Source organism: Ictalurus furcatus, chromosome 23, assembly GCF_023375685.1.
Source record: "Ictalurus furcatus strain D&B chromosome 23, Billie_1.0, whole genome shotgun sequence".
Lineage (NCBI taxonomy): Eukaryota > Metazoa > Chordata > Actinopteri > Siluriformes > Ictaluridae > Ictalurus > Ictalurus furcatus.
The window spans coordinates 2,412,501-2,425,000 of record NC_071277.1 but is presented as its reverse complement, the minus strand read 5'-3'; the positions used below and the strand labels follow the sequence as shown (position 1 = coordinate 2,425,000).

Sequence of the window (12,500 nt, the reverse complement as noted above, 5' to 3'; positions counted from 1 at the left end):
TATTGCCGAACCCTAAAGTATGTTTACATTTAAAGCCCGTACAGGATTTTGCAGGGGTGTTTTTTTTTTTTTTTGTGATTGATGTGGCCAAAAAAGAGCTTTTGTTCCCTTCAATTTGTCTGTGCTTTTTTGTGGAAAACTACTCGAATTAGCGAAATTGCCCAAATCTTGAGAAAATCTGCGGTAATTTCGAAAAAATTGCAAACTCGGAATATTGCGGAGTTTGCTTGATTGCAAAATCATGAAATCCGGGAAGGACTGAATTTAAATTGGATTTATTTTAGGGGATTATTTTCATAATCGGCCGATTTATTTTCTTCTTTGATTAATCGATTGTTCAGATGTGTGTGTGTGTGTGTACACTATATCTATCTATCTATCTATCTCTCTCTATTTATATTATGCTTAAATATTTCTGCATCTTTTATGGATGCACTTAGAAGCACTGATAATTAAACTACAGTCCTAAATTATAAATAAAAAAAACTCCCTAAACTTGAATTGGACTAAACCTTTTAAGCAACCCCCCTGCACACAGCGGAGCACTTTGGATATAAACACGAGTTTGTGCTCGTGCACCACTGCTGTGATTCCATGCTACACAGATCCGTAACGTTTGAAGGTTGCAGTCTTCTTTGTGGCGTTTAATATAAAATGCACGCCTGCCTTAGAGGACCTGGGGGGCGCACGCTTTTCTTGCGCAGTCACTCACCGATTACGCCTCCGTCTGACGGTGACTGAGGTCGTGTTGGGAATAAAAGGTAACGCTGACTCAAACAGTAAACTGAAGAAATAAGTTTCTACTGTCTCGGGGTATTCCGCTAAAGCTAGCGGCGTCGCGTTACGTACGTTTGACGTCACGTGCCATCAACTAAGAATCACCTGATACTTATTCCGGTTAATAAAGAAACCGCTCGTGTTCCATTCGAGGCGATATTACACTTCTAAAATTCAGAGTACAGGCTGCGAGTGTACAGTACGTCATTTAGGACACGACTTTGGTTTGTACTCTCCGATGCGTGTTTTCCAAACGGAAGTAAAGCGGTGAGTAAACATCCCCCCGTTCCGCCCGCGTTGGCAACGACTTTCGTGATCGATTATCCTCGATTAGTTCTTGCCGTTCTGATTCATCTGATTTATTTTCTTTCATCTTTTTGATGAGTTAAAAAAAAAAAAACAACTTCTTGCGTTCAATTCTTATTTTTGTGTTCAGATTATTTTATTGTGCTCGTATTATTTTGACTGTTGGTTTTGCATCATAAAGAATGAATGAATTCGGCGAATAAATAAGTTGAGTTAAGGTTATGAAAAATTGACACAGGTTTCCAACAGTGAGTGTTTAATTTATTTTTTTTATTATAAAACTGATTTAATGACTCACCAGTGCACACAATGGTAGAACTGAGCAAATACAGAATATAGTGAACTGCTGCATTTCTCCCTCGGTGGCTCTGAACCACGATGAGCCAAAAGTCACCCCTAACTTCATCTCGTACTAGCTTGTGTAATCATCTAAGACTGTATTATGAATATTGCTATCCCAGACAATCAGAGCTTGAAAGGTAATTGTTGCAATATGTAATCCCTTTTTTTGATCCATTTTTATGCCATAAAGCCTCATTAATGTAGTGGAATAATTGAGCAAAGGAATATTTTTATATATATATATATATATGTGTGTGTGTGTGTGTGAGGGATCAAAAAAAATGCATTATTAATTTGTAATTGTGTATTGTATAACCTGTTGCCTAGTGTGGATAGTGACACAATAACCCAGCAGTTATGTTGTTTTTCCTGCTCTCTTTAAGGCTGGGCTCATGTGGTTTGTGCGCTCTACATCCCAGAGGTGGAATTCGCCAACGTCTCCACCATGGAGCCTATCGTTTTACAGTCCGTCCCTCATGAGCGCTACAATAAGGTGAGCTCACTACGTCGTTTCAGCTCTGAAGCGTTACCATTAAAGGCTGAGAGAGAGAGAGAGAGAGAGAGAGAGAGAGAGAGAGAGAGAGAGGGCGAGAGAGAGAGAGAGAGAGAGAGAGCGAGAGAGAGAGAGAGAGAGAGAGGGAGAGAGAGAGAGAGAGAGCGAGAGAGAGAGACTGCTCTAATGTCACTTTTGTGTTTGTTTGCAGTCCATAATTTCAGTGCTTAGCTAAATACAATCGAACAGACGTATCTGAGCGATATCATTTTAAATGATGTTTCTTATTCCCGGCACTGTTGATTTTTCCCAGGCTTTGCGTTAGTAAAACACCTACTGCATGGTATTTGGGCAGGTACCGTATCTTTTTTTTTTTTTTTTTTTCTAAAATTCTCACACCAAACTAAGCACAGTTCAGCATCTTCAAAAATCGATATTTTCATAGCGACGCTAGGGTTTCAGGAGTGCTCGTTCCTTTACTTTTGAATGAAGAAAACGGGTTCTGTGCCCGTCTTTTACAAAGAATTTGCATTAACGTTAACCGCTACTACCGTTAACGGGATACCCGTTATCAATCGGCACTGAAAACAAGCTACGTCGTGAAAATATACCGCCGTGTGTCGTTTACTTAACTGTGTTTAAAAGCTATACGTTTTTTAAAAAAAATTGAGAATGGATGTGTGTGTGAGAGTAAGAGAGAGGTAAAATAATTCTGTTGTTATGTTTATGCCGGTATAGCTTATATCACCAAAAAAAAAGTTGTTTTCTTTCTAAATATGAATATGAATACTTCGAGTGGGGGGGGAAAAATAAAAAAATCCCCTTTTGTTTAACTCTATTAAGGAAACCCTCACTTTAATGCTCCAGCGTTTTAATGTTGCTCTCTGAAGTAAGCCCAAGCAGAAACACCGTGATATTAGTCTGGGCGATTATCATTCTGTGCGTTTATCATATTTCTCATCTCGATATGATAAATTCACGGTAGAACTAATTCCAGCCGAGGCAGTGTGATGAAACAAGCAGTCAGCGATATGTGACACTGCATGCGATGTGTTACAAGTGCAAGTTTAATCTCATGCTTGAAATATTCAATCTGTGATGAAACGCTTTCAGTTTTCTCGGTAATTGAGTCTTCAGCGCGAGCCAATTTAAAACCGCGTAGTCATTATTCGCCTGATAATCGGGCGTGCTACCAAGATGGGCTTTGGAGAGGCTTGTTAAATTGTCGATGCTGTCACAGTCAACACGCGACGCCTCTCGCAGCTGCACTGTATATACCACATCAGCAGCTTTTCACAGCCATGAAATTACAGTGCACATTAACAAATTTGAAGCGGCGCACTCGGTGGGTGTGATCTGACTGCAGTGACTCAATACGGTGGGCATCGGGCAGAAGTTCTGCGCTGACGGTGACCGAGCGGATCCGGGCATCTCTGTGTAGGTCTGACGCACACGGCGCTTTTATTAATAGTATTTATCATAGGAAACATTCCGTGCGTTTACATGGACAACAATAATTCACTATTAACCCCATTAAGACGATACTCTGATTACGAAACCACCATGTAAACAGCCATTTTTAATTACTTTCCGGCACATGAAGGTCTGTAGAGTTTACACAGAATTGTCTTAAAACAAAAAAACAACCCTAAATCGTCCGGTGAGTCCGCAGCTCAGCGAGCGGAGACCCTGGTTTGGTGAGAGAGATCGGAGTAGAATGGTTACCCTGGTTGAAGCTTAAAGGAAGGCTATGGAAACTCAAATCACTACTCTTTACAACCGTGGTGAGCAGAAATGCATCTCAGAAAGCACATGGGTTACAGCAGCCGGAGTCAACGTCGTGTTCCGCTGCTGTCAGCCAGGAACAGGACTTTGAGACAGTGGGGACAGACTCGCCAAAATTGGGCAGCTGAAGCCTGGAAAAACGTGGCCTGATCAACGTGGTCTGATCAGTTTCGATTTCTGCTGAGGCACACTGACATTACGGTCAGAATTTGGCGCCAACAACATGAATGCATGAACCCAACCTGCCCAGACTGTTGACATAAGGCTGGTGGAGGTAGTGTAACGGTGTGGGGAATGTTTTCTTGGCACACTTTGGGGCCCGTTAATATCAGTCAGTCATCGCTGAATGCCACAGCCTGTTTGAGCAGTGCTGCTGACCATGTGCATCTGGAAGAATGTCAATGGGTCAGTCTTTTTCCGGTCTTCAGCTGTCATGTTTCGGCGATCTTGTGCCCAGTTTAGCGTCAGATTTCCTGTTCCCGGCTAACCGGAGGAGAACTCGGCGGAATGACACAAACGATCAGGTTTACAGGTGTTCCTAATGAAGTGACCTAGAAGCGTATATGTCGGGTTTCGGTGCAAAGCGACACCAAAGGAGCTTGAGACAGTAAACGATTTAAGGATCCCAGTCTGGAAATAGTCGTCAGCCGTATACAACCGCAGTAATATAGTAAGGTGTCTCCGTCTTAACGTGTCGTGTGATGTCTGATCGAGTGTGGTTTGTGCTTACAGACGTGCTACATTTGTGAAGAGCAAGGCCGGGAGAGTAAAGCAGCCACGGGAGCCTGCATGGCCTGTAACAAACACGGCTGTCGCCAGGCTTTCCACGTCACATGGTGAGTCCAAGGACGTCTTGCACGCGTCTGTTACACTCAACGGCTGACATCTCTGTCTGGTTTTATTTCTAGCAAATTTCCATACTGAAAAAGGGATAGAAAAAACGTAAACTTTGACCCTCTTCTTTTACTTCTATAGTATTCCAAGCAGTATCATTGTGAGCATCACTTCACTGTCTTCTATTCACGCATATTGCCGTGAGATGCCTGATGATGTAATATTGATATTGTGATAAATTATCCAGTCAGTTTCATTTTAGAGTAGCTGTAATTATTCTCTGTATTTATTATTCTGTATTAATCAAAAAAAAAAAAAAAATTACCTATGATGATTTTTAGAAATACTCAAAAAAACAAAAAAAACACTAGTTTTCATAATTGTAATATTTTATAGATTGCATATTCGGAGGCACGGTGGTTTAGTGGTTTGCCTCGCACCTCTGGGTTCGGGGGATCGAATCCTGCCTCTGCCCCGTGTGCGCGGAGTTTACACGTTCTCTCCGTGCTTCGGGGGTTCCCTCCGAGTACTCCGGTTTCCTCCCCAAGTCCGAAGACATGCGCTGTAGGCCGATTGGCATTTCCAAGTTGTGTGTGTGTGATTGTGCCCTGCGATGGGCTGGCACCGTGTCTAGGGTGTCCCCCACGTTGTTCCCCGAGTCCCCTGGGATATTCTCCAGGCTCCCCGTGACCAGAAAATGGATGGATGCATGGATATACAGAGTGTCCCAAAAATCTCCATACGTAGTATCCCATGTCGTGGACCATCGTGGACGTCCGCTTCTCGGTTGGTCCGCAACGCTCCCAGTCTTCTTGAATTTGATAATAAATCCGGCAACAGCGTCGTGCGTGCGATGTGCTCGCCATGTTTCCTCCCCGATCCAGTCCTGAGAATGATTTCAATATGTTCTTCTTTCATCGAAAGCATTCTTAAAAGCTATGTGGAAAATATATAATATAATATAAACACAGTTTTTCAAAAGTGTTCATTTTCCGTATTCATGGAGATTTCTGGAACGCCCCGTACTATATACCGTATACGTTTTTATACGTGGTATATTTTTCCGAATTGAAGCTACTAGTTTATCTTGAGTAGTACGAGTAGTTTGTATAAAATATACATATTGTTATATTTGATGCGTTTTTCATTCGGTTGATGGCGTTTTTATTTTTACTCATCCTATATTTTGGGTACAATTTTATTTATATTTTGCTTCTACGAGACGATGCGCTTTACGGACCGGTCTAATTTGATGCAAAGACTTGTACGTTTGCAGGAAAGTAGCACGACATGGAGGTGAAAGCAGCGGTCTGTTTATTTCAATGTGAAAGAGCAATAAAAAATACGTCGTCCCTAAAATCAATGAATAATCCTGATAAATAATCGTGATCCCAGTATTGATCAGAAATAATCGTGGTTATCATTTTGGTCCTAATCGTGCAGCCCTACCGTCATGATCGATGCATGTAAACATCCTCAAAACGGCGGACTGTATAACGTTACAGATTGAACAAGCTCGTACGGCTGTATCGATTTGATCTGTCGATGCCGCGAGCAGCCATCGATCGATTGGTTTGGCGTCACACGCCGAGCTTTTTTTTGTTGTTGTTGAACATTACGAGTCGGAGATCGGAAATTCCGAGTTACTGGTTTTAGTAGAACGCAGTGTAACCAAGAAGTAAGGCAGGTTTGAAGCTTACCGGCCTGGCATGGCCGTCCAAATTGCCTCATCTGAACAGAGAACTTGTGTTCTTGTAAGAATGCGAATGAGAGAATAGATGACGTGTTCCCCTGGGGTTTTCCGTGTGCCTTTTGAACTTTTGTGGAGTTTATTTTGCTTGATGGATTCTTGAAATAACAGGCCCATTTTTATTATCCCCCCCCCCCCCTCTCTGCAGCGCTCAGTTCGCCGGCCTGCTGTGTGAAGAGCAAGGCTCGGACGCCGACAACGTCAAATACTGTGGCTACTGCAAGTACCATTACAGCAAACTGGTAAGACGCAAAGTTAACTCTTCATTCTAACTTTAAGCGTGTGCCAAAATGAAATTTTCATATGGTAGCTACTAAAGCTTTTGATGTTTTCACAGTATTGTACTGAACTGAGAGGCAGTTCTGTCTGCCAAGAAAATGTCTTTCCTAGGAAACTGATTCATGGCCTACCTGTAATGCTGCCTTAAGACATGTCCAGAATAAGGGACTTTAGACGCCAGCTGTCCTTGTTTCTCAGTGTCTTGCACAGAAAGGCTGAAAAGAGTGGCTACGGTATTTTAAAACGTCCACTAGAACAATATTTTGCATGTTCAAGATCGCGATATATTGTATCGCAGTTGTCGGTGCGCTTTTAGACGATGGGGCTCAAAGGGTTCTTTTTATATAATTGAAGGCTTGAGGAAATTAGGGTATACACTGTAGCTGCCTGACACCGTTAAGGACGTTCAGAAGACTTCCATGCACGATGAGACGTAATCGCGGAGTAAAGGAGCGTCGAGTGCCGTGTAGTACACACGACAGCTGAGAGAACTCCACGGCAAACGCGCCGCGTGACCGAGCCCGTGATTGGTCGTTACCAAGGCACGCCTGATCCCGTTTCTAGAGGATAGATGCCTTTGAGGAGCAGAACTGCCGAGAGTGTACGAGCTTTCAAGCTTGAGATGGTGATTTTGTATTGGCGCGATCGTCACAGACATGCGGTGTGTCTCGATCAGCTCCCAAGCTCCCCAGGTCATGAGTCAGTATATCGTATACACGAGTTCACTACGCGTTGGGACACCGATGTATCGGTTTCCGGGGAACCTTCTAATTTCCTCATCGTTTACATTTACATTCATGGCATTTTGCAGACGCCCTTATCCAGAGCGACTTACATTTATCTGTATATTATATCTGTATATATGTATGTATGTGTATGTATATGTTAGACAGGTTTTATATAGATTAGATAAGCATTATACCTGGTCTTCTCCTATATGGTGGGGGGGGGGGGGGGGCTTTAGTTACAAAAGGTTGAGTACCTCTGGTCTAGAATAGACTCTAGACCAGTGGTCACCAACCCTGTTCCTGGAGATCTCCCTTCCTGCAGGTTTCATCTCCAACCAAAATCCAACACGCCTGTTCTAGCCGATCAAGAACTCCCTAAGGCGACGATTGAGTGGTCAGGTGGGTACGTTTACGGTTGAAGCGAAAGTCTTCAGGAAGGTAGATCTCCAGGAGCGGGGTTGGTGATTGCTGCTATACGCTAGAAGTTCTACTGATGATGTTTTGGTGTGGGTTTTGTCTGTTTGAACGCTTTGAGTGTGCGTATGCTGGTGTTGGTCATACAGTATCCAGGGTCGCTGTTTCATGCCTGAGCGTTTGTGATGGTTGACCGCTTGCTACGGTTATTCCGGACTGTTTAGTTTGTTTAAAAAAAAAAAAAAACCCAAGTCCACAAGAGCTAATATTTATTAAATAGCCCTCAGAGTGGACTTTCACCTCGCTGTTGCATTTCTTGCTGTTACATCATCTGAAACTAAACAGAGCATTCTGTTTATTCTGCCTTCCTGATAGGATTTTCTTATCGTCTGTATATCGTACCAAATACACGGTGTCCAGATACCAGAAAGAAAACCGAGGTTGTGCATTTCCTACCAGCCCCAAAGGTTTCAGCTGGATTCTATATATATATATATATATATAAACCAGTGCCAAACAGAACTAATGGTACTCGTGTTTATCGGCATTGTAGTCCTGTTTACTTGCGCATCGACTTTAAAGTGGAAGTTGTCCCTAAATTTCGACATTGCGTGTCGTTCCATCAGGTGTTTTTCGGGGTTTTTTTTCGCTAACACTCTTCATTGGTCTAGTTCTGGGGCAACTTTTGCATACAGGCTCACTGGTAGCCTTTGGTTTGCCATGCTCATTTGCCTCGAAGATGAAGTATTTGCACGCAGCACGCCCGCTGTTGTCCTCATCAACCGACTCCGCTCTGTTCTGCTGCAGCTGCCGTCTTTAACGCGCTATCATTCAGAACAGCAGCATGGTGAGTGGGGGGGGCGTTCAGCATCGTGTGTGTGTGTGTGTGTGTGGGCCTTGTGTGTGAACTAGCTGTTTAAAGAATGAGCAAGGAGGGACAGCATGTCTTAGAATAAATAAATCCATCCAGTATGAAATGAATAGCATTGAGAATTGTTATGTACCGTCATCGATATTTTAGGGCCACTTTGGATTCGAGTCCCCGAATCATTCAGAAGGACTCGTTTCTTCTATTCGGGACACGTTTGAAGGAGCGTCGGAAGTGTCCGTCTGCGAGAAGACATTCCCATTTATCCCAGTGACGATTATCAGTATATAGAGATATAATATAATATAATTTAATATAGACGCAGGATTGTTTGTACTCCGTCATCTCTGCGTCCGTTCCGGTTTATAAACATAACCTCAGTGTTGAAGGATAACATTGCTTTTCAGAGCGTCCGCCCCATCATCTGGAGATTACGACTTTGAATCACAATGATGGCACAGCCGTCCGTGGCTTAGAGAACAAAATCGCCCCTGCTTTGGGGGGGGGGGGGGGGAGGAGGCGTAGTCATGCTCCCCTATCACTCACAGCGACACTAGCCAATCACGGGCGTCTGCGCGCTCGTGCACGGGGATGGGGCGGAGAGCACTTTCTTCCGTGCGTGTTACGTCGCCCTGTGACGTAGCATGAGCGGCATTGCGAGAAGATGCACTCGGCGTCACACGTCTCTGAGGAAGCACGTGTTAGTCTTCACCCCTCTAGATTGGTAGTTATGGTTGGGGAGGCTTTAGGTACAAAAGGGTGAGAACCTCTGTCTTGGGTGTATGCAGAGAAGTACTTTAAAGCAAAGATGCCTTCATAAAAATTACGAAATGAAACATTTGTACATATGAAAAATATCCACTATTGAAAGCAGTAGACACTGATACAGTAAACACGGGCGATATTAGGAGGCTCGTGACTGTTACACCCGTTTCTGTTCTCGCACAAACCGGACTTCCTTCAGTCCGTACAGGATTTCGCTGGGATCGTCGTGACCAAAATCGCTTGATTTTGCTGCAGCTTTTTTCAGAATTTGCGATGCGACTTTTTTTGTGCTTTTAAAAAAAAAAAAAAAAAATTGTTTTGCAGAAAACTACTCGAATTGGCGGAATTGCAGTCGCACAAAATTGTTCTGCACGGTCTTTCACAGTGATGTTTGTTGGTAAATGACTTTATTCTTGTACTGCTACGAGTTTATTCTCAAAATATTCCGACTATTTTCAGAATATTCCGACTTTATCCTCAAAATATTACAAGTTTATTATCAAAATATTACGAATTTATTCTCCTACTACTACCAGTTTATTCTCAAAATACTCCGACTTTATTCTCAAAATATTCCGACTTTATTCTCAAAATATTCCGACTTTTCTCAAAATATTCCGACTTTATTCTCAAAATATTCCGACTTTATTCTCAAAATATTCCGACTTTTCTCAAAATATTCCGACTTTATTCTCAAAATATTCCGACTTTATTCTCAAAATATTCCGACTTTATTCTCAAAATATTCCGACTTTATTCTCAAAATATTCCGACTTTTCTCAAAATATTCCGACTTTATTCTTGCACCACTACCACTTTATTCTCAAAATATTCCGACTTTATTCTTGTACTACTACCAGTTTATTCTCAAAATATTCCGACTTTATTCTCAAAATATTCCGACTTTATTCTTGTACTACTACCAGTTTATTCTCAAAATATTCCGACTTTATTCTCAAAATATTCCGGCTTTATTCTCAAAATATTCCGACTTTTCTCAAAATATTCCGACTTTTCTCAAAATATTCCGACTTTATTCTCAAAATATTCCGACTTTATTCTCAAAATATTCCGACTTTATTCTCAAAATATTCCGACTTTATTCTCAAAATATTCCGACTTTTCTCAAAATATTCCGACTTTTCTCAAAATATTCCGACTTTATTCTCAAAATATTCCGGCTATATTCTCAAAATATTCCGACTTTATTCTTGCACCACTACCACTTTATTCTCAAAATATTCCGACTTTATTCTCAAAATATTCCGACTTTATTCTTGTACTACTACCAGTTTATTCTCAAAATATTCCGACTTTATTCTCAAAATATTCCGGCTTTATTCTCAAAATATTCCGACTTTTCTCAAAATATTCCGACTTTTCTCAAAATATTCCGACTTTATTCTCAAAATATTCCGACTTTATTCTCAAAATATTCCGACTTTATTCTCAAAATATTCCGACTTTTCTCAAAATATTCCGACTTTATTCTCAAAATATTCCGACTTTTCTCAAAATATTCCGACTTTTCTCAAAATATTCCGACTTTATTCTCAAAATATTCCGGCTATATTCTCAAAATATTCCGACTTTATTCTTGCACCACTACCACTTTATTCTCAAAATATTCCGACTTTATTCTTGTACTACTACCAGTTTATTCTCAAAATATTCAGACTTTATTCTCAAAATATTCCGACTTTATTCTCAAAATATTCCGGCTTTATTCTCAAAATATTACGAGTTTATTCTCCTACTACTACCAGTTTATTCTCAAAATATTCCGACTTTCTTCTCGTACTACAACTTTATTATCAAAATATTCAGATTTATTCTCCTATCACTATGACTTTATTCTCAAAATATTATGACTTTCTTCTCATGATCTTTGTTTATTTTTTTTTATGTGGCACTAAAATGCCATCGTGTGTGTGTGTGTGTGTGTGTGTGTGTGTGTGTGTGTGTGTGTGTGTGTGCGCCTTTTTTAGATGAAATTTTTCACTTTACATGTGCTAGAAGAAGGAGGTGATTAAGTTATTCCAGTAATAATTTCAGTAATTTCATTTCAGTCATTGGCTCTTAATCGGTAAAGTGTCGGTATTTCACCTAGACGAGACGTACAGGATACGGTGACGATCGTTTTTTCTTGTTGTTTGTATTTTTTATTTTATTGCACGTAAGTGCTTCACTTGTAGTCTGCGTATTTAAACGTTACACAGCTGCGACACATTAATACTTGTTGTGTTTGGGGGCGTAAGAGTGATCCTTTTTAACACACACACACACACTTGTTAGAAATTGGAACAGTCGGACCCTTATGCAGCCGCTGCAGGGCTCCGTTTCGTTTCATCTCCTCCGACACTGAAGAGGAGGAGCAGTAAGCAGATACCACCGAAAACCGCCTGTGTTTTGGGACTTTGTGGCAACGTGAGCACCGCGACCCGTTCTGCACGTCTCTCTGATCTCGTCAGTACTCCAGCTGAGCTTTCGGAAAACGGCGCGATTCAGAGCGACGCGGCACACGGCCGGTGACGTCACAGCGTCCGTTTAGACCTGTGTGTATGTTCCTGGCCGTTCTGATTTGCTTTTATCGAGTTCATCCGGGTATGTTTTATTGTACACGCAGTATTATCGACGGACTAATTCAGTAGTGTTTATCGAGGAGCGCCGGCGGTTATCGTTGGCGTGTTTGAACTCGGTGAGCTCGATTCATTTCCGTACCGATTACAGCATCCCGAAAATCCTCGATCATGATGCGATATGTACGCGATCGTGGCGAACAAATATCAGGACAGAAAAAAAATGGTTCGACGTTTTGGGGGCATTCTTCGCCACCTTGCCCGTTATTTTCCGATGGATATCGATCTCATTTCCGTCGCGGCTGCTTTCGCGCAAGTCCTTCCCCGCTCTGCTGTGATTCATTTAAGAAGAGCCGAAACGCGATCACGGCAAATTCGTTTGTTGCTGGTGTTTTTATGATGGAATTCCGGAAGTGTCAGTTATTCTGTTCGAGTTATAATTCAGTCGTGGAGGGTGTCCTTTCACTTTGCTCTTCTGTAGTCCAGACTGTAGTGTGTACAATTTATTATTATTATTATTTTTATTTTTATTTATTTACACGTGTAACTCAAATTCTATTCAAACCTCACTTAGCGGGTG

The 12,500-nt window shown here is 41.7% G+C and overlaps 1 protein-coding gene across 8 annotated transcripts in view; it reads left to right on the top strand.

Annotated features, from left to right (window-relative positions):
* Positions 1-12,500, top strand: part of mllt10 (MLLT10 histone lysine methyltransferase DOT1L cofactor) — an 81,166-nt gene that overhangs the window by 14,529 nt on the left and 54,137 nt on the right. For all 8 annotated transcript variants that reach the window (XM_053612130.1, XM_053612127.1, XM_053612124.1 and 5 more), the window contains exons 4-6: positions 1,809-1,918; positions 4,436-4,539; positions 6,436-6,529. In XM_053612130.1, coding sequence (XP_053468105.1) covers positions 1,809-1,918; positions 4,436-4,539; positions 6,436-6,529 — 308 coding nt within the window. The remainder of the gene's footprint in view (positions 1-1,808; positions 1,919-4,435; positions 4,540-6,435; positions 6,530-12,500) is intronic.